This window comes from Muntiacus reevesi, chromosome 17, assembly GCF_963930625.1.
Source record: "Muntiacus reevesi chromosome 17, mMunRee1.1, whole genome shotgun sequence".
Lineage (NCBI taxonomy): Eukaryota > Metazoa > Chordata > Mammalia > Artiodactyla > Cervidae > Muntiacus > Muntiacus reevesi.
Window position 1 is genome coordinate 46175139 of NC_089265.1, and position 27867 is coordinate 46203005.

The 27867-nt window shown below is 35.5% G+C and overlaps 1 protein-coding gene across 2 annotated transcripts in view; it reads left to right on the forward strand.

The window, feature by feature from the left end:
- ANXA1 (annexin A1) overlaps positions 1 to 23994 on the forward strand; it is a 136193-nt gene extending 112199 nt beyond the window's left edge. Inside the window, exons 1-13 of one of the 2 annotated variants that reach the window (XM_065907689.1) lie at positions 4569 to 4790; positions 11587 to 11663; positions 11760 to 11868; positions 12579 to 12673; positions 13738 to 13851; positions 14297 to 14387; positions 16379 to 16458; positions 16651 to 16707; positions 18532 to 18625; positions 19938 to 20033; positions 21120 to 21178; positions 22529 to 22651; positions 23645 to 23994. In XM_065907689.1, the coding sequence (XP_065763761.1) occupies positions 11598 to 11663; positions 11760 to 11868; positions 12579 to 12673; positions 13738 to 13851; positions 14297 to 14387; positions 16379 to 16458; positions 16651 to 16707; positions 18532 to 18625; positions 19938 to 20033; positions 21120 to 21178; positions 22529 to 22651; positions 23645 to 23701 (1041 nt within the window). In that variant the 5' untranslated portion in view covers positions 4569 to 4790; positions 11587 to 11597 and the 3' untranslated portion in view covers positions 23702 to 23994. Of the gene's footprint in view, positions 1 to 4568; positions 4791 to 11584; positions 11664 to 11759; positions 11869 to 12578; positions 12674 to 13737; positions 13852 to 14296; positions 14388 to 16378; positions 16459 to 16650; positions 16708 to 18531; positions 18626 to 19937; positions 20034 to 21119; positions 21179 to 22528; positions 22652 to 23644 lie in introns of those variants that run through there. The other variant, XM_065907690.1, reaches the window with a different exon arrangement.
- The last annotated feature ends 3873 nt before the right edge of the window (positions 23995 to 27867 follow it).

The following is a 27867-nucleotide window of genomic DNA, read 5'->3' on the forward strand; positions in this document are numbered from 1 at the left end:
AGTAAGATTAGATCTCAATTACAGGAAAAAATTATTAAAAATTCAAACATATGGAGGCTAAATAACACGCTTAGGAATAACCAACAAATCATAAAAGAAATCAAAAAAGAAATCAAAATATGCATAGAAACGAAGAAGATGAAAATACAACAACCCAAAACCTATGGGACACTGTAAAAGCAGTGCTAAGGGGAAAGTTCATAGCATTACAGGCTTACCTCAAGAAACAAGAAAAAAGTCAAATAAATAACCTAACTCTACACCTAAAGCAACTAGAGGAGGAAGAAATAAAGAACCCCAGGGTTAGTAGAAGGAAAGAAATCTTAAAAATTAGGGCAGAAATAAATGCAAAAGAAACAAAAGAGACCATAGCAAAAATCAACAAAGCTAAAGCTGGTTTTTTGAAAAAATAGACAAAATTGACAAACCGTTAGTAAGACTCATTAAGAAACAAAGGGAAAAGAACCAAATTAACAAAATTTGAAATGAAAATGGAGAGATCACAACAGACAACACTGAAATACAAAGGATCATAAGAGACTACTACCAGCAGCTCTATGGCAATAAAATGGACAGCTTGGAAGAAATGGACAAATTCTTAGAAAAGTATAACTTTCCAAAACCGAACCAGGAAGAAACAGAAGATCTTAACAGACCCATCACAAGCAAGGAAATCGAAACTGTAATCAGAAATCTTCCAGCAAACAAAAGCCCAGGACCAGATGGCTTCACAGCTGAATTCTACCAAAAATTTAGAGAAGAGCTAACACCTATCTTACTCAAACTCTTCCAGAAAATTGCAGAAGAAGGTAAACTTCCAAACTCATTCTATGAGGCCACCATCACCCTAACTCCAAAACCAGACAAAGATGCCACAGGCCAATATCACTGATGAACATAGATGCAAAAATCCTTAACAAAATTCTAGCAAACAGAATCCAACAACATATTAAAAAAATCATACATGATGACCAAGTGGGCTTTATCCCAGGAATGCAAGGATTCTTTAATACCTGCAAATCAATCAATGTTACACACCACATTAATAAATTGAAAGATAAAAACCATATGATTATCTCAATAGATGCAGAAAAAGCCTTTGACAAAATTCAGCATGCATTTATGATTAAAACTCTCCAGAAAGCAGGAATAGAAGGAGCATACCTCAACATAATAAAAGCTATATATGACAAACCCACAGCAAGCATTACCCTCCATGGTGAAAAATTGAAATCATTATCCCTAAAATCAGGAACGAGACAAGGGTGCCCACTCTCACCACTATTATTCAACATAGTTTTGGAAGTTTTGGCCACAGCAATCAGAGCAGAAAAAGAAAGAAAAGAAATCCTGATAGGAAAAGAAGAAGTGAAACTCTCACTGTTTGCAGATGACATGATCGCCTACATAGAAAACCCTAAAGATTCTACCAGAAAATTACTAGAGCTAATCAATGCATATAGTAAAGTTGCAGGATATAAAATTAACACACAGAAATCCCTTGCATTCCTATACACTAACAATGAGAAAACAGAAAGAGAAATTAAGGAAACAATACCATTCACCATTGCCACAAAAAGAATAAAATACTTAGGAGTATATCTACCTAAAGAAACAAAAGACCTATACATAGAAAACTATAAAACACTGATGAAAGAAATCAAAGAGGACACAAACAGATCGAGAAATAGTCTGTGTTCATGGATTGGAAGAATCAATATTGTCAAAATGACTATACTACCCAAAGCAATCTATAGATTCAATGCAATCCCTATCAAGCTACCAATGGTATTCTTCACAGAACTAGAACAAATAATTTCATAATCTGTATGGAAATACAAAAAACCTCGAATAGCCAAAGGAATCTTGAGAAAGAAGAATGGAACTGGAGGAATCAACCTGCCTGACTTCAGGCTCTACTACAAAGCCACAGTCATCAAGACAGTATGGTACTGGCACAGAGACAGAAATATAGATCAACGGAAGAAAATAGAAAGCCCAGAGATAAATCCATGTACTTATGGACAACTTATCTTAGACAAAGGAGGCAAGGATATACAATGGAAAAAAGACAACCTCTTTAACAAGTGGTGCTGGGAAAACTGGTCAACCACTTGTAAAAGAATGAAACTAGAACACTTTCTAACACCATACACAAAAATAAACTCAAAATGGATTAAGATCTAAATGTAAGACCAGAAACTATAAAACTCTTAGAGGAGAACATAGGCAAAACACTCTCCGACATAAATCATAGCAGGATCCTCTATGACTCACCTCCCAGAATATTGGAAATAAAAGCAAAAATAAACAAATGGGACCTAATGAAACTTAAAAGCTTCTGCACAACAAGGGAAACTATAAGCAAGGTGAAAAGACACCCTTCAGAATGGGAGAAAATAATAGCAAATGAAGGAACAGAAAAGGATTAATCTCAAAAATATACAAGCAGCTCCTGCAGCTCAATTCCAGAAAAATAAATGACCCAATCAAAAAATGGGCCAAAGAACTAAACAGACATTTCTCCAAAGAAGACATACAGATGGCTAACAAACACATGGAAAGATGCTCAACATCACTCATTATCAGAGAAATGCAAATCAAAACCACAAAGAGGTACCATTACATGCCAGTCAGGATGGCTGCTATCCAAAAGTCTACAAGCAATAAATGCTGGAGAGGGTGTGGAGAAAAGGGAACCCTCTTGCACTGTTGGTGGGAATACAAACTAGTACAGCCACTATGGAAAACAGATTCCTTAAAAAACTGGAAATAGAACTTCCATATGACCCAGCAATCCCACTTCTGGGCATACATACCGAGGAAACCAGATCTGAAAGAGGCACGTGCACCCCAATGTTCATTGCAGCACTCTTTATAATAGCCAGGACATGGAAGCAACCTAGATGCCCATCAGCAGACAAATGGTTAAGGAAGCTGTGGTACATATACACTATGGAATATTACTCAGCCATTAAAAAGAATTCATTTGTATCAGTTCTAATGAGATGGATGAAACTGGAGCCCATTATACAGAGTGAAGTAAACCAGAAAGATAAAGACCAATACAGTATACTAGCCCATATATATGGAATTTAGAAAGATGGTAACGATAACACTATATGTAAAACAGAAAAGGAGATACAGACGTACAGAACAGACTTTTGGACTCTGTGGGAGATGGTGAGGGTGGGATGTTTTGAGAGAACAGCATCGAAACATGTATATTATCAAGGGTCAAACAGATCACCAGCCCAGGTTGGATGCATGAGACAAGTGCTCGGGGCTGGAGCACTGGGAAGACCCAGAGGGATGGGATGGAGAGGGAGGCGGGAGGAGGGATCAGGATGGGGAACACATGTAAATCCATGGCTGATTCATGTCAATGTATGGCAAAAACCACTACAATATTGTAAAGTAATTAGCCTCCAACTAGTTAAAATAAATGGAAAATAAAAAAAAGAAACTATCTCCCCTGATTTTTCCAAACCTGATATATACATACATAATAACCTTCGATATCTAAGAGAAAAAAGAGCTACTAAAATGTATCATAAACTGAATTATAATACTATGACAGAGTTCATACTTGTGCATAGTTTAATGGAAACATCATATATAACTTTGTAAGGTTTCATGAAGAATAAAAGTGAATCATCATTGAGACTACCAAACAAATTTCCTTTCCTTGCATCAAGTGGGAAATTTCTTGTGATACTTGTTCCTTCTGGAACAGGTGCTACTCCACTAATCCTTTCATTTTGTAGTTCTGGTTTATTGTTCAAATTCTCTAGAATACCAAGGATCTATTTGTATGAAAGTTTATATATAATTTAATCTATAAAAAGAATTAATGTATTAAGCCTTCCTCTAATGTCAATATTTTCTTAGAATGTCATAATGGTTATATTTCTAGGATTAACTTTGAGATTTTGAGACAATTTGGAACTTTATGTCTTTTCCATTTCTTACATATATCAACAAGGTGTATGCAAGCATAGAACATCTTTTGTTTTGAAGGCAGGAAAAATGTAGTGAAATAGAAATAGAAAACTATCCAAGCTGATTCACATTATCATATAGCAGAAACTAACACAATATTGTAAAGCAATTATAACTCCAATTAAAAAAATAAAGAATAAAATAACAAAAAGGAAAATTACCCAGTATTTCATAACACTAAATTTTGCAGGTATATATATATTATTTCTTAATTCTCACAAGAATTCTAGTAAGTTGGCAGCCTAGAAAATATTATCCCTATTTCACAAAAGTTGAAACAAATTCAGGGAAGTTAAATATGCCCTCCAAATCACATAACTAGTGTTGAAGCTGAGACTTAACCAATGAGAGTTTTATTTTGTTTTAAAGTTTATGATTTTTCATTCCACAATTCGTTTAACTAAAAAAAGTATGTCAGTCATTGGTATCAGGATTGAGGCAGATAGTACTGCATACTTGACCTCCTCTTGTATGCGGCTCCCCTGAAAAAAAAAGCAGTGCAAACTAAAGAGGCGGAAAAAAAAAATCTGTACTTCCGTTTCTCTTCCTTTTTGCTGTCAGCTCTGAGTTGGCTTAGTGAATAGTTTTGCAAGGCTTGTTTCACTTTGGGGCAAGGCTGAGCCCTGTATTTCAAACAAAAGACAGCCTGTTACTAACTTCTGGTTGCTAGGTGTGGCCTCCTTTGAAATTCTATAAAACCAGAAGCTCAAGGTTCCACTTCCAGCACAAACCGTTCAGAGAAGAATCTCTCTTTAGTTCTTGTACGGAGGTGAAAAAAAACCAAAAAGGTAAGTCTTGGTTTTCCTTTAAGTTTTGGCTGTTTTGATAACTTTTACCATCAGTGTTTAATGTTACAGCTGTGGAATTTATGGCTAACTGCACTTATATCTTTGACAAACATTTCTGTAAGATTACATTGGGAATTTATATTTTGGGAATCACAAATTGTAACGTTTTATTTTTACTTAGTTAAGAAATACAATTTTAAAAACAAGAAAACTTTGCTTAATACTGGCTTTCTGTACTGTTGGTGAGTTACCATGGAAAAGAAGAGATGAATGTGTTTGTTCCTACAAGTTACGAGCTTCCAAGATCTATGTGAACTTTATGTAGAAATCATGAAGGATGGTGGGTATTTGTGGGGAGCCAGGCCTGAAGAACGCAGAGGTGGGTTTCAGGGACTTAAATAATTTATTTTTTTCCTTAAAAAAAAAAAAAAAAAGATTCAAATCTCATAGTGGAAATTATGCCCTTTGTAATTAACATTTTAAATTAATGTTATGCTCACTCAGGCAGTATAAATAAATAAGAGGATCCACTTATTTCATTTAAAGAGGGTGTGGCCACATTCTTTCCCCTGGAGCCTCTGTGTCATAGACTGGCTTTTCAAGTGCAGATTTGAAAACCTAAGGGAAAGGAAACATTTCCTGGGTGGTGTCAGATAATTTATCTCTTGGGAATGTCATTAGAGTCCTCTAAAAATTATTCCACTTAGTAGCAACGTGATAGTGGAATGAGCTAATGGCTATAAAACTCCTTAGGAAAGCAAAAAGCATTTCTAAAGTAGAGATCTTACTGGTGTTGGATGTATGTGCAAAAGTGAGGGATTTTTGAATCCTAACCATATATCTGGCTCTTGTTTATTACACATGTTCCTTCAAGAATTTTTTCTTAGCTCATTCTCAGTGTTAAGTTAAATGATCTGATATCTAATTTTTAGTGCTAGTTAATCAAAAATGATGTGCTTTTCTTGCCTAGTTTGTGTCTAAAATTATGTTTGGACTTTGAAAAAGCAATATTCTCCTCTGCCCACAGGAACGTATTTTGGTAGGCACATTGCAGAACAACTCAAATGTGGTAAAATGCCAGTTTCATAATTCCAAAATTCCTAGCCTCTTCTCCAGAAACTGGGTTACCACCCTAGCCCCAGGCTCAACCACACCTGGCAGATAGCCATCATTTGACAGATGTTGACAGAATAGTTAATAATAATATTATTAAGAAACCAGCTAGAGTGTTTCGTGGTTATTAAACACTTTTTCAATCAAAAGATCTGCAAAGATTGGTTTCTATTGATGTTAGCTTGTTCAGCTGCTGCTTAATCTCTAGACCCATTAAGTGATGACATATTTGAAACCAACAGATATATTATTTTTCAGCGATAAACCAAAAGCTGTCTTTTGAGTAAATGATTTCCTCTTTCCTTAAAATGGGAGAGATTTTTATCAGAAAGATAAGAACAGGTACAATTTATGTAACACCTTCCTTCACTATGGGCTTCCCCGGTGGCTCAGACCCTAAAGAGCCTTCCTACAATGCAGGAGACCCAAGTTCAATCCCAGGATCAGGAAGATCCCCTAGAAAAGGGAATGGCTATCCACTTCAGTATTCTTGCCTGGAAAATTCCTTGGATAGAAGAGCCTGGTGCGCTGCAGTCCGTGGGATTGCAAAGAGTCAGACACGACTGAGCGACTAACATCACTCCACTTTTCTTTCACTATGCTTATTTTTTCCACTTCCTGGTACTTGGGGTGAAATTTAAGACTAGCATTTCAGAGCTGTAAGAAATCTCAGCTACTATTCATTTCAACTCTTCTTTTTGTAATTGGAGAGCCCTCCTCACCCCAAAAGTTAAATGTTTTCTTCAGGTCGTATGGCCAGCTAAAGAGAGTCAAGATATGGCTCAGAACTCCTCAGTTCTTATTTTCACATCCTATAGTTGTGGATAGAAAACATTAGTTAAATCAGTATAGATATTTTCCCTAAATAATCAGCACTGATACACTATTTGTTCACTCAATAATACTTTCCAGCATAGTAAGTACCAGGCATTCTGCCAGGCATGGTAGATTATCACTGCCCCCATGGAATGCCACTAAAAATATAGATGAGTAAATAGAAAGTGATAATGCAGAACAAATAGGGTCAAGTGTAGGGGTGAAGGCAGGATGTTTTGGGAGAACACATGGTTGGTCGCTTACCCCAGTGTTAAACTAAGGTAGGCCCATTTGGAGGATGTGATGAGGTCTAGGCTAAGTCCTCTCTAAGAAGCATCATTTAGGCAGAGAGAATTGGATATGGAGAATGAAATAGCATGCCAGGCAAACAGAACACCCTACTCAAAGGCCTGGTAGCGAAACATTCATGAAACTACCTTTCATAAAGTGTTTCTTCATAAATCATGCCTTTGTACAGTCTAATTGCCTTTTCTCACATTAGTAGGTGTAGGAAAGACTTGTGAAATATATAATTGAGGAAAAAACTACACAGGCCAAAGCACTGAAAAATAAACTCCCTCAGGCTGGGGTAAAACCTGCCGCAGTCTCCATGGGCTTACTGTGAATGAATTTGATTCTTAGCTAAAAGTTATTAAAAATATCATTGATCATTAAAAGCATATACACTCTTTTGGAATCAGAAAGCATGGATTTATGTATGCCTTGATACTTGCCACTAGTATCTAGAAAACTGCCAGAAAAAATTGCATTTTTCCCCCAGGTAGAAAATGGGAATAATGATGGTGTTCTCTGCAAAGATCAGTTTCTGCTGCTGTCTTTGCAGAACTCTGATCTTTCTTACTTATCATCAGGAAGGCATGATAGACCACAAAACTCAGTTTCCTCTGTCAAAAATTCTGGAAGTAGGGTTTCATGAAGCTGACAGAAATAGAAAATGTTGTTTTTAAAGTTATTAAAAGCTGTCTTGTAATAATTTCAAACAGTCAGAAAAGTTGCAAGAATATTGCACAAAATTGCATATACTTTTTACCCAAATTCCCCAAGTGTTACTATTTTACCACATTTGCTTTATCATTAATTCTTCCTTTTTCTTCTTCTACCCTCTCTATACAGTTATTTTTACTGTATCATTTAAGAGAGCACTGAAGATATGATGTCCCTCTGTCTCTAAATACTTCAACCACAGTGCAGTTTTAAAAAAAGTCATGAAATTAACTTTCATACAATGTCTTAAGTTTTCTCAAACTGTACAGTTGGTATAATTGCTAATGTACCATTTCTAGAATACCTTTCTCTTATATTTAGCAAGCATCATTTAATGCATATTTACCTTCTTTTAATTTCTTGCTGAGTGAGAGGAAGAAAGCTCTCTTATGACATAAAAATGTTAATTTCTAGAAAGTTATACACTTTCTCATAGATAAATGAGATAGGTAGGCAGTGTATCTTCATAGATTATTAATTAGAAGACACTGGAATTTTATTAATTTTCCTGTAAGTCAGTCTATTTATAGATGTTCAATTTAATCTTCAAATTAGATGATGCTAAGGACTTAGATAAACTTGGTTTCAAAGCTCATTTGTAGCCAGATTAAATACATATAGAGCCAAGGAATATTAAGAAAATAGGCCTTAAATACCTAGTACATATTCTAATTGTTGCAACTAAAAAGAAAGATGGAAAAAAAGCCTCTTGTGAACTCATGGGATTATTAATTTTTTATTTTTATTTTTATTTTTTTAATTTTTTTTTTAAATTTTTTGTTTTTAATGTACAATTCTAATTTCCAGACTGGATCATTCTCTGAATAGTAAAAATATGTGACAGACATTTATATAGCATGTGGCAGTCTATAAAATGTGTTTGCATGCATTATTTGTTGATAGGAAAGAAATCTTACCTTAAAATTATTAAGTGGGTTTTATCAACACATTGGTTCTCATGCAGAGGTTAGGTATTGAAAAGACAGAATGGTTTAGCAATACAATTTGAGCAAAATATTTTTGCTGTTTGTGGTATTTGTAAGGTATGTTGCAACTATTCAAGGTTCTGTTAAAACATGGAGTTGCATTTGGGCACTTAACTATCAGTATATGATCAAATCTATTTCCTGTAGGGAGTGTTTTTTTTTTTTTTTTAACATCCTGTCACATTCTTTGTATCTTTAAGCTTTGCTGAGAGCTAGTGGCTCTTATCTGGCTGAATTGAGATTCCATTTTCCTCTAATTGCTTTCCTGAAGAAAGTTCTATTCAGGCTGCTTCTCTTTTTCAGACCATATTCCAGATCACACTTTTTCAGGTCACCCAAATAGCTTCCGACCAAGATCTAGGAACACAGAAGATATGTCACAAAGCTGTGTTCTCTATGGACATGTGTGAAACAAATTATTTGACCCTTTTATTTTTGTTATTTTGTATAATATAATTTATTTTCTAGTCTTTCTCAAGTTTATTCTTTTAAGAAATTAATGCATTATATAAGCATTTTTAAGTGAAAAAATTGTGATGTACAGTAAAGTTTTCATAAAATTTATTATGAAATTGTGAGGCTCATTTTAAAAATTATATTTGACAATATTCTTAATCTCCTCTTTGATCGCTTTTGGTTTTTCGCTTCTAACTGAAAAAAGTGGAACTATTGGAACATCTGTTTCTATTACTGAAGAAAAGTCACTCCACTAAGTGATCGATTGTATCACTCATTTTGAGAATTCTACTTTCTAAAGGGCATGGATGAGATAAAAAATGGATATTTTAAATACCTGCAACCTTGCCAGAAATTGCAAGAAGTTTTGTATATGCCAATTAAGCAAGAGGAAAATGAAACTCTATGTGCCAACAAAAATTGCAGCAGATTATGGTGAAATAGGAACTAAAACCTTGTGTAAAATTGTACTCCATGACTTTAGCTCAGGAAATAACTTTAAATTGATCAGTTGCTGGGGGGAAGAGATTAAATAAGTGCACAATATATTGGTTCTCCTCACAGATGACAGAACAGTAATTTGAACAATTCCCATGATAATTAGGTAGAGATAGTTTCTGCTTTGGATATTATTTCCCTCATGTATTTAATCTCATTACTTAGAATTTCTGCCACTTTTCAGCAGGTGGGGATTGAAATACTTTGTCTGAACATACCAGTAAAGAATCAGGCTATGGGTTTTACTCCTCATGAGTCATTTAGCTTCACAGGCAGAATTTAAAACTGCTAAGATCATCCTTCCAATCTCTTTCAGATGTACTCATAATAGTAGTCTCCAGAGAAATAAAAGGGTGTGGAAAGATCGATCAGCATAGACCTGGAGCTTAGGGTCCTTAAAAAAAAAAAAAAATCCTAGACAAAAAGGATTCTTGGGGGCTTCTTTTGTAGATAATGCAGGAAATGCATTAATATTTTAACGTACTTCAAGTTTTAAACATATACATAGCTTACTAAATAAGAATATTGCTGAATGATGATAGTAAGTCAAGCAATTTTCTTTAACATACAGTTTTCCAAAGGAGGGCATGCATGATGCAGTTTCACTCTAAAGAATCTGGTTAAAGCAAAGCAGCTGGTATAAAATAATTCTTTTCCAGGATTATTTTGTATTGGGTAGAAAAAAAAACAACAACACATGTAGGATGAGAATTCAGACAGCTCAAACAGAAGAAATGTGAGTGTAGTGATTATTCCAGGTGCTGAAATAATTTTATACCAAGAAATGGAAAAGAAAACTGAATTATTTCAAGGAGAAATCTCACAAGAATATCTTTTTTTTTTTTTTTTAGGTAGAGTTTTGAGTCTGAATCCACTCCTGTAGATTGTCATAGATTATCTTACCTTATAAATGCCAGTATAATGTTCTTTCTCTACCCAATAGCTTTGTTCAAGTCCTCATTAACCCCTACATGGATTCTCCCACACCTTACTAAGTGGTCTATAATCTTCCATCTTGCCCATCTCCTAGGTATTCTCTATGACACAGGATAAGTCATATTTCTGAAATATAACTTTCATTTTAAGAAACCCATCAATGTCCATTAATGTTTATCCAAAACTTTGGAAACACATTTGAACTTTTAAATTTGGACTTCTTGAGCTAGTAAACTCTTTTCAGGTTCCCAAGTATGACAAACTTCTCTTTTCTGTTCTCTTTAACTTTTTAGCCAATTTAATATCAAACCTTCCCCCAAAAAGAGTCTCATATCACCCAGAACTTCCTCTAAGAATTGTTCTTAAACGTTTGAGTTTTCTTAGGAAGAGCACATACTGGCTTCAAGTTCTTTGAGGCAAAGGATATTTCAATGTTTTTGCGCTCTCAGGGCTTGTATACAGTGGTTGGTCTGTAAATTTAGGACAGTGAAATGAAACGCCAACCTCGCTCTTTACAGCCTATATGCTTACTTATAGACGTCATCTGAGCCCTAAGGTTAGGCTTGAATATACTGAGAAAGAGCTACATTTCTGAGGCTTTGGGTTTCTGTTCAAGGGTAGTAGAGTCTCTTTAAAATAAACTCAGATCTAGGGACTTCCCAGGCAGTCTAGTGGTTAGGACTCCTGCTTCCACTGCAGTGGGTGAAGGTTCGATCCCTGGTTGGGGAACTAATATCCTACATCTTTTAGCATGCAGCATGGCCAAAATAAATAAATAAAATTAAAAAAAAAAAGAGACACCTACATTTAAAAATAAACAAACAAACAAAAAACACACTAAATCTAGCATTTTATGATGCTCCTAAGAGTAATCCTGCAAAGTAAAAGCAAGGCTGCTCTATGTCTTATGTATGTAAGGGGATGGAGTGGTATGTATATGTGGTGTGTTTGTGGTTTATAAAAGCATCAACCTGTTTTCTTTTCAGATCCTTCAAAAATGGCAATGGTATCTGAATTCCTCAAGCAGGCCTGGTTTATTGAAAACGAAGAGCAGGAATACATTGTAAGTCAAGTGACAATAAAATAACTTATTTAAATAGCAGTATTAAAATAGAAGCAAATGTAAGTTAATGGACAATAATTTATTTTTCATTCACAGAAAACTGTGAAAGCATACAAAGGTGGTCCTGGGTCAGCAGTGAGCCCTTATCCTACCTTCAATCCATCCTCGGATGTTGAGGCCTTGCATAAAGCAATCACAGTTAAAGGTAATTCTGTCTTCCCCAAATAGTCCCCTCCTAGACATTTGAGAATGGCTACTAAAAAACAAACACGTGCAATGGAAAGAGTCTGCTTCATTTTGAAGATAAGAGTTCTTTATCAATGAAGTTACACTTCCTTTCTGAGCACTTAGGAGATTTTGATTAAATCGGTAGACTCTACTGCTACAATAGATACCCTTACAAAGCTCATTTCTAACAGACTGAATGCTGAAGTCAGCACCTCTGCTCACACTTAAGGTGTGAATTAGGAACACACACTGCAACAATGAGGGCTGGGGAGAATTTCTTCTTCCTTTGGTGTCTCAGACGGTAAAGAATCTGCCTGCAATGCAGAAGATCCGGGTTCAATCCCTGGGTTGGGAAGATCTCCTGGAGAAGGGAATGGCAACCCACTCTAGTATTCTTGCCTGGAGAATCCCATGGACAGAGAAGCCTGGCAGGCTACAGTCCATGGGATCACAAAGAGTAGGACACAAATGAGCCGTTTTCACTTTCTCATTCAAGTGAAGGGAATGTCATCCCAAGGGCTTCCATCTGATATACAGAGTCGCATCCATGTCCCAGCCTGTTACAATTTATACTTCTTTGTTTTGTTAAGAACTTCATTTGAAGCATCTTGGTAATGAATCATTTTATGTCCGTTATTGATGATAAAGAAAATTGATTTTTGAAGTCTAGAGGCCCTTTATTTCCAGGTGTGGATGAAGCAACCATCATTGAAATTCTGACTAAGAGAAACAATGCGCAGCGTCAGCAGATCAAAGCAGCCTATCTGCAGGAGAAAGGAAAGGTGGGTTGCGGTGGCTGATTTAGATAATTAATTTCAGTCATATTTATGTTTAAATATAGCGTTTGATGGGCTTCTCAGGTAGCGGTGGTAAAGAATTTGCCTGCTAATGCAGGAGACACAAGAGACACGGGTTTGATCCCTGGGTGAGGAAGATCCCCTGGAGTAGGAAACGGTAAACCACTCCAGTGCTGTTGCCTGGAAAATTGCAGGGACAGAGGAGCCTGGTGAGCCACAGTCAATGGGACCCCAGAGAGTCGACTACAACCGAGTATGCGCGCATCGAATTTGAAATACAGTTGCTAATTCTTCCCATCCCTAGCCACTGTTTTCCATTACAACTAAGTCTGGGATTACTGTATTTATCCTCTTGGTTGCAATGTAATCAATTCTATCGAATTTGCTGGTTTTATGCATTGTTTTGATTCTTTGCACATGTGGTGTTCTATATTGGAGATAAGCCTTTAACTTGAACATAACAGACGTCAAGATTACTGTTGGCAGTAAGAAATATGTTCTGATTGAAATGTGACTTCTGTTAAATTTTAAACTGAGCTGTTTAGTGTCTGAATGTAAAGTTTATGTATAATTCTACTTTAAAAGTAAGGTTTCTATTTTATACAAAATATGAGTAATTTTTTTAAGTAGTATAGTTAGAAAACCACATAATGTCTGAGTATAATGCTTATTTGAAAAGTGCAAATCTCAATGGTTGGAAAAGTTACTAATACATTACTAATACTTATTTTTAAAGTATTCTTATTACTATTTCTGTTAATACACAACCCCTATCTTTTGAGCTTTATCATTTATTCCCTCTATAAAAGATTGAGAATGCTATCCTTTAAGGAGTTATCAATGAATTCAGTAAATTTCATTCTAATCACTCTAGAACCAAAAAGATTAAGATATTAAATATTGTGTACCATTTTCCATGTAAAGGGAAGGAGCTATGAAAAATGGTTGGGTTTAGGACTCAGTAATATTAGGTAAACATCAGGTGACACTGCTTTACTATATCACCTAATATGTTATTTACTAAAAGGTTATATATCTTCTTGTTATAGCCCCTGGATGAAGTTCTGAAGAAAGCCCTCGTCGGTCACCTTGAAGAAGTTGTTTTGGCTCTGTTGAAAACTCCAGCCCAGTTTGATGCTGAAGAGCTCCGTGCCGCCATGAAGGTAAATCGCCTGATTTAAGCAAAGCTCCTTTCCTCAAAGCGTGTCCAAGCCATTTATGCCTCCCAGTATGTTCTCAACAACAAGCACAGGGCCACCAGTCAGTGGTAATAAAATGAATAAGTGAATGAATAAAGAAATGAAAAAATAGATGCTGGTGTTAATAACTATGTTATTTCCACTATCTTCATGATGTTACCATATTTAATAGATCTCACTTTGTATTTATTTGCCCAAAATATTGGCATTAAACGCATTTTGTGTTTTAAGCAATATAATACATACCTTATTGCAATTAATAAATATTGTGGATATTTATTAAATGTTGCGAGAAATTTACTAAATGTCAGATTCAGACAAATTTTGGAACATAATAACTAGTTGATACTTTCGAATGAAGATTTTTCTACATTTCTCTCTTTTTTTTTTTTAATCTTTTTCAATTTAGGGCCTTGGGACTGATGAAGACACTCTGAATGAAATTCTGGCATCAAGAACTAACAAAGAAATCAGAGAAATTAACAGAGTCTATAGAGAAGGTAAGTTTTAATGCCTAACAGTCCAAGTGTCTTAGTTGAAAAGGCATTCTGATATACTTTTTGAAAAATTTAGTGTGGGAAAAGTACATATTAAAATATTTCTTTCACTGTCTGTCACAGGACTATCACAAGTACACATGGTTACCAGACACATTAGAGTTCAGTTCAGTTCAGTTTAGTCGCTCAGTCATGTCCGACTCTTTGCGACCCCATGAATCGCAGCACGCCAGGCCTCCCTGTCCATCACCAACTCCCGGAGTTTACTCAAACTCATGCCCATCGAGTCGGTGATGCCATCCAGCCATCTCATTCTCTGTCATCCCCTTCTCCTCCTGTCCTCAATCCCTCCCAGCATCAGGGTCTTTTCCAATGAGTCAACTCTTCGCATGAGGTGGCCAAAGTATTGGAGTTTCAGCTTCAGCATCAGTCCTTCCAGTGAACACCCAGGACTGATCTCCTTTAGGATGGACTGGTTGGATCTCCTTGCAGTCCAAGGGACTCTCAAGAGTCTTCTCCAACACCATAGGTCAAAAGCATCAATTTTTCGGCAATTTAGTGAGGTACAAATAAGGGACACGATTGTTTCAGTCCTCATCAACTTTGCACTTAAAAAAAATTGTGTGTCTGAGACAAATGGCCACATAGTATTTCAATGAAAAACTCAATTCAAAGCACTGAATTTAAATAATTTTCTAAAAACCTTTCCAATTTTTCCGAGATCTATTTCATAAAAATGTCCCATTGTCTTTCATTTTGAAAAGATAATAACAACAAAAACAAACAAACAAAAACCCTCCAAACATTTGTCCTTGAAAAGGTAAACAGCTTGGTGCTTATAATTCTCTGATGGAAGCTAACTTTACCATTATGAACATAAATGACATACTCACTGTTAACATCCAGTTTGCTTCATGGGGATGAACACTAGCCATGGCTCATTTTATCTGTTCAGTGAAACATCTCATTTCAATGGGATGCTTACCACTGTAAAGAGAGTATCTGCAAATGGGCCCTGGGCAGTGCTGGGTCATCACTGTTTTCTTTTTTCTAGTTTCCCAAGCCCCCTGTTTTTTTTTTGTTTTATTTTCCCAACCCAATATGTAGCACCATAGAGGATCACTCTGTGTGATTTTAAAACCAAGCACAGAGAATACGATAGTCCTCGTGTATTATTTTCACAGCAATCTAATAAAGGAATCAGAATAAGGAAGCTTTTAACCTCATTTTCTGCAATTCTTGCCTCATTATCAATATTTATCTTAAATCCATTTATCAATGACAGTCATCAAGAGGGGCATTATTACTACTTTTTAAAAAATTTTATAAAACATTGTTTACAAAAGCAGATAGCCATTTATTATTAATTCCCAAGGTACAGTTCAATGACTGTTTATTAAAATTTTCTGCCTTCTAGTCAACTATAAATTCAGTTAAATTTTTGCTGAAATAACAGCATTATTTTTTAATGTCAATAAAGGGTGTTTAACAAAGAAACATTTTAAATCTATATCTATTGTAGATGTTTATACATACACATATGCATACATAACTAAATGTATTCCATGTAAGATATTTATCATTTCAAAGTAAATAAATACTCTATGTTCAAGCAAACACTTTGGTTTATCCTTTTAAATAACTGTTCTGTTCACCCCATTGCTTAAATTCTGGTATGATTTATTTTAGAAATAGTTATCTGATAATGTATACCTGTGCAATTTATTCTTGTTAGCAAAAGCTTTAGGGCTGTAGAGTTTCATTCACAGTATTATCTAAATTGTTTTAATTGCTTTATAGAAAATAAATTTGATGATGAAAAATTTTACTTGCTCTGATTTCGCTTAATTAAAAAATGAAACTATTTGGAATGTGTTCCATAAGTCATTGAACATTTGGCATTGCAAGTTATGAGCCAGTATAGAGATTTTAAACTTTATAATCATCACCATTATCACTAGTTTACTACAAAATATACTTTTCCTGTTTCTCAGAACTGAAGAGAGATCTGGCTAAAGACATCGCCTCAGACACATCTGGAGATTATGAGAAGGCTTTGCTTTCTCTTGCTAAGGTATAACTAAAATAGATCTGGAAATGTCTCTTCTTTGATGAAAAGTAAAATCTTAGCTTTCATCTCTCTCTAGAAATGAGCAGTTCACTCCTTTTTCTGCAAAGAATATTACTCATCTGATTTTAAGAGAATAAATAAGCCATGTGATTATATGCTAGAAAACTACTTACACGAAAATGGGATATTTTCCAGGGTGACCGATCTGAGGAGCTTGCTGTAAATGACGACTTGGCTGATTCCGATGCCAGGGTAAGCAAGTGCTTATAAATACTCTTAGAATCCACTTTGCTACTTCAATTAGGTCCGACCTGAGGTGAGGTACCACTTGAGGGCCTCCACGTGAAAGCAGATATGGGATTCTCCAAAAGGATAATGGCACGTAATGTCCATTTCCTGAGTGATGCCCACCAGCCAGGATTCAAGCAATCCTGGAAGGAATTGTGGTCTTTATGTTTTCAACAAGTTGCACTGTTCATGAAGCTGGAAAGGATTGAGAAAGAACAGTAAGAACTTGATCTGTTATTGAGAAAACTCTGAATTTTTATTTTACCAGATATAAGAAAGTAAAAGTGAAAAGAATAAACACATCTAACAGTTCTTTAAACAGTGAACATTGGTTTAGAGGTGTAAGTTTATATTGTAAAAATATTATGGTAATGATATTAAAATTATAAAAGTTATAGCATTTATATACTTTGAAGTATATTATTATATATTGTTTCAGTGAAGTTGCTTGTTTTTTAATACATCAGTCCATTGGCAACATTAGAAAAACTGTGCCATTTTGGGGACTTGGAATTTTTGTTTAAAAAATGGCATCTAGTATTTACATATGCTTTTCTTATGGTATAGTTAGTATTCTCCACAAATTCATCACAGTGAGTTAGTAAAAATAGAAACTTATTTGACTACTCCACTCTCTTCACTATATCAGTGCATTATCTTGCACATAATAGGCATTTATTGACTTTTGTTGAATAAATGCACCTACGTCAGTTGTTTGCTCAGAAAGTCCCGAATAACTTTTTATGCCCATTGGAAATTTTATCATTTTAATATAAATGCACAATCACATCAAGGAACAAAAGTAAGCATTTGAGTAACTGCCCATAGTGAGAAATTACTCTTATTTGCTTGTGACACTTCTGAATTTGCTTTCCATTCTAAGACTATCAGGGAGCCTCCCTAGTAGTTCAGTGGTCAGGAATCCGCCTTGCAATGCAGAGGACACCAGTTCAATCCCTTGTCCAGGAATATCCCACATGCCTCGGGGCAACTAAGCCCATGTGCCTGGAGCCGGTGCTCTGCAACAAGAGAAACCACTGCACACTACAACTAGAGAATAGCCCCTGCTCTCGACAACTAGAGAAAGCCCACATGCAGCCACAAACACCCAGTGCAGGCAAAAAAAAAAAAAAAAGATTATCAGGGCTCTTAGATGTATATTTATTGCCACTACATGGATTAGCATGACCCAGGAGGAGGGTCACTTCAAAGGTAACAGAGCATGTTGGTAACAATAAGGCAGAGATTATCTTTTCCATTTACAAAAAAGGAAAGCCTTTAGCTTAACAATGTGAAACTACATAAGATTATTAAGATATCTTAGTACTTTAATCTAGGAACGATTAAGTTGCAGAGTCAGAATTTGAATTCAGAAATTCTTACATCAAAATTCAACATCTAGGTAATGGTTGAATTATTGATTTATTAGTACCATTTGCTGAAAATTACTTTGAACAATTAAAAGCAAAATTAAAAATTAGAGAGTGCCCCTTGAAGTTTTCTTGATACAGAATGTAATCTTAAAGCAAGTTAACTCAATAAATATTTATTTTGCACGCATAGATTCAGTCTCTAGTGTTTGCAAGGCAACTTAAGAGATATTATGCAAGATACTTGACAAAACAAGGTTTCCATCTCTAAGGAACTTGTAAATCTTAGCATTGCCACCTGCTCTGATTGTATTGGAGACAAAGCAGCTGCCTCCAAAATCTTTGAAGAGATCTAACATTCTTATGCAGATATCAAATCCGCAGATGGTCACGTGTTTGTTTTTGTGTTTCTTAACAGGCCTTATATGAAGCAGGAGAAAGAAGGAAAGGGACAGATGTGAATGTGTTCACTACCATTCTTACCACCAGGAGCTATCCCCATCTTCGCAGAGGTAAGAAGGAAACAAATGTTCCCTGGAACTGTTTGCAGAAGTCACTTGTTTTTTTTTAAATGAGGACAAGGAAGAGAAAGGAAATGGCTTCCCTAGTGCCTCAGATGGTAAAGAATCTGCCTGCACTGCAGGAGACCTGGGTTCGATCCCTGGGTCAGGAAGATCCCCCGGAGAAGGGCATGAATGGCAAATACACTCCAGTATTCTTGCCTGAAGAATCCCATGGTGGCAGGAGCCTGGCAGGCTATAGTCTATGGGGTCGCAAAGAGTTGGACACGACTGAGTGACTAACACTTTCAAGAGAACGCAAGAAAGAAATCTTAATCAGTGACACTCCGAAACCAAGTGGATGCAGTGCTCCTGATCTCTCATTGCCACTGTGCATTTGTCCAGCTTTGTACAGACACCACTTGATTGTATTTGAAACACATTTTATGACTTTGGCATGTAGAACATTAGTTCATTATTTTTACTATTTTTTTCCCTCAAAATATTTGGAATAGATCTAACAATATATACACATAAAACAGAACACATGAAATTACAATGAAAAAAAAACACCTAAGGCTAAGTGAAGAAAAGAGTATCTAGATACTCCAGAAACAAAAGCCAGAGTTTTTTGCCTCAAGACTTAGCCCTGAGTATTTTGGAAGTCAAGACAAAGGGCAGGTTGTGATGATTACTTCAAGTTTATGATTTGGTAACAGCACTCTGATTTTTGAGATTAGAATTAAGAGGAATCTACAACACAGATGTTTATATAAGGAAAGAGCCATTTGCTGTGGCACTTGGCTCTGGTGTAGTTACGGCCATCAATCAAATGTCACTTCTAATAAATGTCAACATTTGCAAAAATTTTCCCAAAATACACAGAAGCACAAAAATAGCCATGTGAACTACATCCCTCAGAGAAGATGATGTATCCAAAACATGCTTAGATGAAGAGTTAGATTTACATTGTGTTTTTTGAAGTTCAGAACTCCTAAGGAATGTTTTGGGCTTCCCAGGTGGCGCTAGTGGTAAAGAACCTGCCTGCCAATGCAGGATACATAAGAGACGCGGGTTTGATCCCTGGGTTGGGAAGATCCCCTGGAGGAGGGCATGGCAACCCATTCCAATATTTGCCTGGAGAATCCCATGGCCAAAGGCACCTGGCAGTTGACAGTCCCTGGGGTCACCAAAAGTCAGACACAACTGCAGTGACTTAGCACACGCACAAGGAATGCTTTGACTTCGTGGCCATGCCTGATTTTGCTAGTTTGCTAAAAAACAGGATGTTCTGTACATCTCTAAATTTAAATTTAATATTCAGTGTTTCAGAAATACGCCAAGTATAGTAAGCATGACATGAACAAAGTTCTGGACCTGGAGTTGAAAGGTGACATCGAGAAATGCCTCACAGTTATTGGTATGTAGTCCTGGAGGGGGAAGGGTTTTCTAACTTGAAATTGCATTGTCAATGTTGTCCAATAATTTACAAAATATAATAATGAGACAAAAACTCAGATATAATTTATGTTGCAAATAAAAGTAGCATGTAAGATAATGGCAATAAATAGTTAGCTAAAGTGATGCAACAGTCTTGTTAGTAATTACAGGTATTATTTCCTTGATTAAAAAGATGAGCAGGTGGATGATACTGAACATCTATTTATACCACGCAATATACCAGGCTGGGCATGGCACAAAGGAAAGTCAAAATGGCCATTAAGAGCATGGGGTTTGGAATTAGATAAATGAAGGTCCACATCCTGGTCTGTCACTTGCTAAGTAATCTTGGGAAATCTTAAAGGATTTAGACCTTCAGAAGAAAAGAATTTTAAAGTTTTCCCATTTTATTCAGATGACCAGTCGAGGTTTGGAAACCTACATGATAAAGTAGTGCTTCTCAAACATTAACGTGCACATGAACCCTTCGGGAATCTTGATAAAAGGCAGATTCTAATTCAGTAGGTCTGGGTGGAGACTGGAAGTCTGCATTCCTAAAAAATTCTCAGTTGACTCCAGTTCTTTTGGTCCATAGATCACACTTGGAGTAAGAAGGTAGAGAATCTTCTTAATACTGATTGATACACCTGTTAGTATTTTATTGGCAGTTGCCTTATATTTTATGACTGTCCTGTCGCACTTGGATTTTTTTTTTCTTATTACAACAGGAAAAAAGTATTTCTTGCCTGCCAACATGGCCTTTAACATCTACTGGTTTCCTTGTTTCCATGAAGAGTATCCTCAGGATAGCATGAACTATTGAAGTTGCTATCGGTGGATTTAGGATAATAGGAGATAAATGATATTATCAGAAGACAGAATATTCAAAATCACCATCTAAAAAATAGCTTCTTTTAAGCCAAATATCCCTTACTGGGGGTGGATGGTGAGGAACAGAGATGGAGAACAGACTCTTACTTGCAAACCTCTGTATTTCCTATTTCTTTCATATCTACCTTTCTTCTTTTGTGGTAAAGATGTCAGCTAAAACATGCCTCTCTTACAGTGAAGTGTGCTACAAACCAGCCAATGTTCTTTGCTGAGAAGCTCCATCAGGCCATGAAGGTAACATATGATTTGCTTTGGGGAAAAAATTATTGTATGGAGAGGACAGAAAATCCTATATTGTTTAAAAATTACATTTATTTTTTAATATCTTTTCATTAAAAAGAATTATTTTTCTATCCAATGCAGGAGGTAATACATTTACTTCTTAGAATAAAATTCTGTTAGACCTGTTATATTCTTTTATAGGTAAGATGGTAAGGTGAGCTTGAAAGCAATTTGTATATTACTTATGATTTGCATAAAATCTGAGTCAGCAGAGGAAGGGCGATATACTTCCTCTTTTAGTGTATGATTTTAGCAACCTGCTTCTGCTAAGGTTGTAAGTTTTATGATCTCTTCTAAATTTCATTTATCTTTTTTATTATTTTGCCTTCCATGGCATTGCTTAATATGCCTTTCTGAGATTTTAAAATGTCATTCTAAGTTCATCAAAGTGTAAGGTGTTATTAAGATGTATTTGAGATGTCACTTTAAGTATTTCACTTTATTGTCTAGCTTGTATTTTATTATATAGGATGGTACCTATATACTTGTAAAAAGTTGTGAAGTTTTCTATTTTTTTCCTTTGCAACTCCAAAATAAGGAAGTCTTAGGAGAGAGTGAGCTAACTAATAAGAAAGAGTCCCTGTGATGCGATAGGCGTTGTTCCACTAGGTAGTTGGCAGTACAGTTCCTGACCCCATGCCTGCCATTATCTAGTGCGGTTATTAGATGGGTAATGAGAACACCTAGTATTGTAAATGAGAAGAGGGACCTGTGTCCCAGACTTCGGAAAGCAGTGTAGGTGTCAGCTAAATTACAACATGCTATTTGAACAGGAAATAGCCAGATGAGAGCAAGAGTGTAAGGAATGAAGGGGTAAAGCAAGTCTGGTCCTGGAAGAGAACATAGCATGTCGCTTTCAGGATAATAAATATAATGAGAGTGATGGTGCATGGTGGAAGAAGTTGTAGAATCAGGCAGGACATTGTAAGCCCAGGTGAAATGATTTATTTTCATCCTAATATCAACAGAAGGTCACTAATGGGTTTTAAGTAGATGAATCAGATGATCAGATTTACAACTTAGAAAGTTTACTTTGCAATTCTTGAATAGCTTAGACAAAATAAAGACTGGATAGTGGAAGATCAGTTAGGAAGTTTTAAAAGCTCTATATATGATTCTCTTATCACAGTTGAGTTCGTGTCATTTTATTACCACTTGTGTTTGTGTGTATTTTAATGTGGAAATAGTTTCTCCATAAAAACTATATAGGTTAGCAAAAGAGCTTCACATTCAAACGCACATCCTGCCTCAAGAGGAGGCTAGGAATATAAGGGACACTTAACTATCATTTGTTTTTGACAGGGTATTGGAACTCGTCATAAGACACTGATCAGGATTATGGTTTCCCGCTCTGAAATTGACATGAATGACATCAAAGCTTGCTATCAGAAGTTGTATGGCATCTCTCTCTGTCAAGCCATCCTGGTATGTTGTAATTCTCATTATGTTACCCCCACAAATGATCATTTTTTTGCAACTTCTTCAAAAAGAAGGGCTGACTTACTGTATTCATAAATTACATATATAAGATAAACTTGTTATATTAAGATACAGAGACTTTTCTTGTGATCTAGTGGTTAAGACTGTACTTTATCTGCAAGGGACATGAGTTTGATCCCTGGTTGCCGAACTAAGATCCCACTTGCCACACAGTATAACCAAAAAACAAAAATTTTTAAAAAGATACATAATTTAAAGTAAATTGAACTTTCACTGGTAAAATCTGCTAGTAAGTTCTATACAGAAAGACTGCAGATTTTTCAATAGTCATGGAAACAGTTTGCTGTATATCCATTTAGCAATCAAAATACTTCAGTAGAGATGTATAATGATTTATATTGCAATGAATATTGACTGAGGATTAGAAATTTTTTATTCTAAATTTTTCCTTAACTTTGTCATATGTAGAAAATATAAAATGCATGTTCAAGTTAGAGAGTAAAAAAGAAAGACAAGTCAAGGAGATTTGAACTTAATGAAAGAGAGATGACTATTTAAATTCAATTTGGCATTTATATTGGATAACAAAAATCTAACATGAAAAGTGAGACTATCATGGACTTATAACCTTCAGTCTGGTTGAGCAAGTCAGAGGTGATATGAAATTATATTTTGCTGTATTTATTCTGTGTTATATTTCATTCTTGGAAAATAATGACTTTAATACAGAATAATCAAGAGAAGTTTGCAATCTGAATTTTGAAAGCTATTGCTTTTCATATAATCAATTAAAAATGCCAGTTATCTGCTATATAAATTTTATTAATTAAATAAGTGATATTCTTATCCAAGATCCTAAAAAATTGATATACTGTGATGTATGCTAAGCCTAATACAATAATTATTCTACAATTTAAAAATACTTTCTGTTGATTGTGGTCTCAGGTAGCATTAAGTATACTTTATTTTTGTCAACAGGATGAAACCAAAGGAGATTATGAAAAAATCCTGGTGGCTCTCTGTGGAGGAAACTAAACATTCCTTTGATGATCTCAAGCTTTTTGATCAGAAGACTTTTTAATCATCTTTTCATTCCATATCATAGATTTAAATAGGAAAATTTCTTCAGTAGGAATATAGTCTAGTAACTTCTTCCTGAAAAATATAGCCTATAAATCATTTTTTGTATTACAACTCTATAAAATAAAGACAATTTAAAAAAAAAAAATATAGTTATTCCAAACTATAAAACCCTATAAAGAGGTTGTTCTAGTAGCAGTGCCTAAGAAAAATGTTTACCTTGCAGAAAATAAAATGATTTTACAGGACAGTGGATGTGTCATTGATTTTTTTATTCTGATTTTCTTTTGTGTGTAGTGCAGTTGCTTGATTTGATATCAAGGGATAGGAATCTGAATTTTATATTATAACCACTTGTTGAAATTGATTTTGCATATTAAATAAAATATTCACAGAGTTAGAAAATGAACTTTTTACATTTTACCATCTCTGTGTGTGCTCAGTTGTGTCTGACTCTTAGTGACCATGGACTGTGGCCTGCCAGCCTCCTCTGTCCATGAAATTCTGAGCAACTAACACTTTTACTTTGCATTGCATGTATTGTAGCTCATATAGTAAAGACTATCTGCAATGCAGGAGACCTGGGCTTAATCCCTGGGTTGGGAAGTTCCTCTGGAGAAGGGAATGGCTACCCACTCCAGTCTTCTTGCCTGGAGAATTCCATGGACCAAGGGGACTGGCAGACTCCAGTCCATGGGGTCACAAAGAGTGGAACACAACTGAACAATTAACCCTTTCACCATCTGAATACAGATTATTGAGATAGTATCTCTGTATAATAGTGGAATTTATTGCATCAGCATTGTAACAATTGAACATTCTGCTGTATTTCATGAACCAGTATAAAGATGAAATGGCATCAGCAATAAAAATTCCTCACTTTAAAAAAAAATGGTAGTTGCATGTATAGATTTCTAAGAAACTATCAAGCTGTTTTCCAGGATGGTGTACCATTTTACTTTCCCACAATAAATGTATAAGGAATCTAGTTTCTCTCTAACCTCATCAGCACTTGACATTGTCACTATTTTGTATTTTGACATTGTCTATTTTTTTTATTGTTGAATTTTGACAACTTTTTATATATTCTAGATATTAGTCCTTTGTCAAATATGTGGTTTGCAAATATTTTCTTTGAGTCTGTGACTTTTTATCATCTTAATAGATGATAAACTTTCTCAGAGGAAACATTTAAAATTTTAATGAGGTTCAGTTTTTCCTTTTAATGATTTTGCTTTTGGTGTCACATCTACAGACTCTTTACCTAACCCTAGGTCCTGGAAATTTTCTCCTCTGTTTTTCCTCTGAGTTTTATAGTTTTTCATTTTCTATTTCAGTTTGTGATTCATTTTGAACTAATTTTTGTGTAACATGTGCGATGAGACTTGGTCAGAATTCTTTTGTTTGCTTATGAATATCCAATTGCTCTCACACCATTTGTATAAAAGGTTATTTTTATTTTACTGAATTGCTTTTGCACTTTTGTAAAAAAAAAAAAAATCAAAATTTTCCTATGACAGTATTCTTACCACAAAGGTGATAATTTATACATTCCCAAAATAATTCAGCTGGGTATTTAAATTTCTGACTATATCTTAGCTTTATTCACTTGGTTGTAGTTTTATTTGCCTTAATTACCATTCCTTCACTTTCCTCCACGTACATCTTATGGTACAACCATGACGACTTGGCCCATAACATATTAGTCAAACTGAGGCTAGTGAAAAGTGGAAGTGAAGTCACTCAGTTGTGTCAACTCTGCAACCCCATGGACTAGAGCCTACCAGGCTCCTCCGTCCACAGGATTTTCCAGGCAAGAGTTCTGGAGTGGGTTGCCATTTAGACATGCTGCCTATTGCGTTGCTGACTTTTCTAGTTCTTTTGTTACTATATGTGATACCTCCCTTGTGTGATGGATTGAGAAGTACCTGAGTGGGAAACTAGAAGGAACCTGGGGTTGGTTCATTGAGACAGGATGGATTTATCCAGGTGTTTTTGTTATCACTGTTCTAAACATAAGGTCAAGGTGGATCAAATAATATTTCTGCCAGTTGATACTGTGGGGCTTCCCTGGCATCCAGTGGTTAAGAATCTGTGTTTACATTGCAGGGGCATAGGGAAACTAAGATCCGACATGCCACTCGGCATGGCCAAAAAAATTTCTGCTGGGGAATTCTCTGGCAGTCCAGTGGCTAGGACTCTGTATTTCCACTTTAGAACTGCAGGAGGCATGGGTTAGATCCCTCATTGGGGAAATAAGATTTTACAAATGCCCTGCTGGGCAGTCAAAAAAAAAAAGAAAAAGATTGAGTCCATACTTCCTCCTCTTCTAAATTATCTTTAAAGAAACTGCCTAACCTTGTTATTCTTCTTTGCCTGTCTTAACCATCCCCATCCATTTTCTACTCTTTTTTGCTCCCCTCTGGAAATTGACTTCTGAAGACTTCACCCTACAGACTCACTTATCTTCCTACTTATGGGTGAATTCAGCCCTTGGGAGGACCTGGTAGAAAAAGGGAGATCAGGAGGAAGGATTCCTTCTATAGAGATTTTATACGGATTTATAAATCTGATTCTATACAAGTTTATTAACATGTATGTTCTACAAGTATAACATCTTGTGGATGGCCCAAGTTCTCAACACTCTTTTTTTTTTAGAACTTTCCTTTCTTGTTACTTGGCTCCTGGAATTCATGCTGATACTGGTCCTTGGGTGCTGCAACATTCAATGTTGTTTCCTTTAACCTGCTCCCACCTCTAAATAGTCCCTTATTTAACATTAACAGATAGCTCCCAGCTTGGTGTGCCAGTCTTTTCCTGCTAGGACTCTGTATAATGATACTTTGCAGAGATATTAACCTACATATTTTATCAAAAACTACTTGAGAGGCTCCTGACTAAATTCCAGAACCTAGGTTATGTAAGTGGATACATAGTTGAATGGGAGAGTATGAAGTAAGTAAGTAGAGATATAAAGAAACATTTCAGAAGATAAAAATACATAGCTCTCTATGATCCATGAAAGAAAAACATTGATTAGACTTCATTAAAATGAAAAACTTCTGTTCTGTAAAAGATACTGTTAAGAGAATGAGAAAACAAGTCATAGACCTGGAGAAAACCTTTGCAAAACATCTGATAAAACACTGGTATCCAAAGTATATATAAAGAAAACAATTGCTTAATTTAAAAAGGGCTTCCCAGGTGGCGCTATTGGTAAAGAACCTGCCTGCCAATGCAAGAGACATGAAGACATTAGAGACACGGGTTCCATCCCTATGTCGGGAAATTCTTGCCTGGAAAATCCCCTAGACAGAGGAGCCTGGCAGCCTACAGTCCATAGGTTCACGAAGAGTTGGACATGACTGAAGCGATTAGCATGCATGCACCTAAATTAAAAAATAACAAAATATCTGAATAGATATTTCACCAGAGAAGATACACAGATGGCAAATAAGCATATGAAAAGGTACTCTACATCATATGTCAGTAGTGAATGGAAAATTAAAGTGAATGAAACACCACTATACATTTATTTGAATGGCCAAAATCTATTCCAAGTGGAGTAATAGAAAAGTCGTATTCATTGTTCATAGGAAACAAAAATAATACAGCCATTTTGGAAGACAGTTTGATAGCTTCTTACAAGTTAAAAACAGTCACATAAGATTTAGTAGTCACACTATTAGGTCTTTACCCAAATGAGTTGAAAAGTTATGTCCACACAAAAACCTGTATGCAAATGATTTTAGCAGCTTTATATATACTTTCCAAAACTTGGATGCAACCAAGACGTCTCTCAAAAGATTAACGTATAAACTAGTATATTCACACAATGGACTATTACTGAGCCATAAAAAGAAATGAGCTATCAAGACATTGGGGAAAAGACATATATTAATATTATACATTGCTGGGTGAAAGAAGTCAATCTAAAAATTGGTTGTATGCTTTCAACTATGTGACATTCTGGAAAAGGCAAAACTATCGAGACACAAAGATAAGTGGTTGCCAAAGGTTAGGGAGAAGGAGGGAGAGATAAATAGGTGAAGCACAGGACATTTTTAGGTTAATTAAAATACTGAGTACAATATCATAATGGTGAATACATGTACTATGCA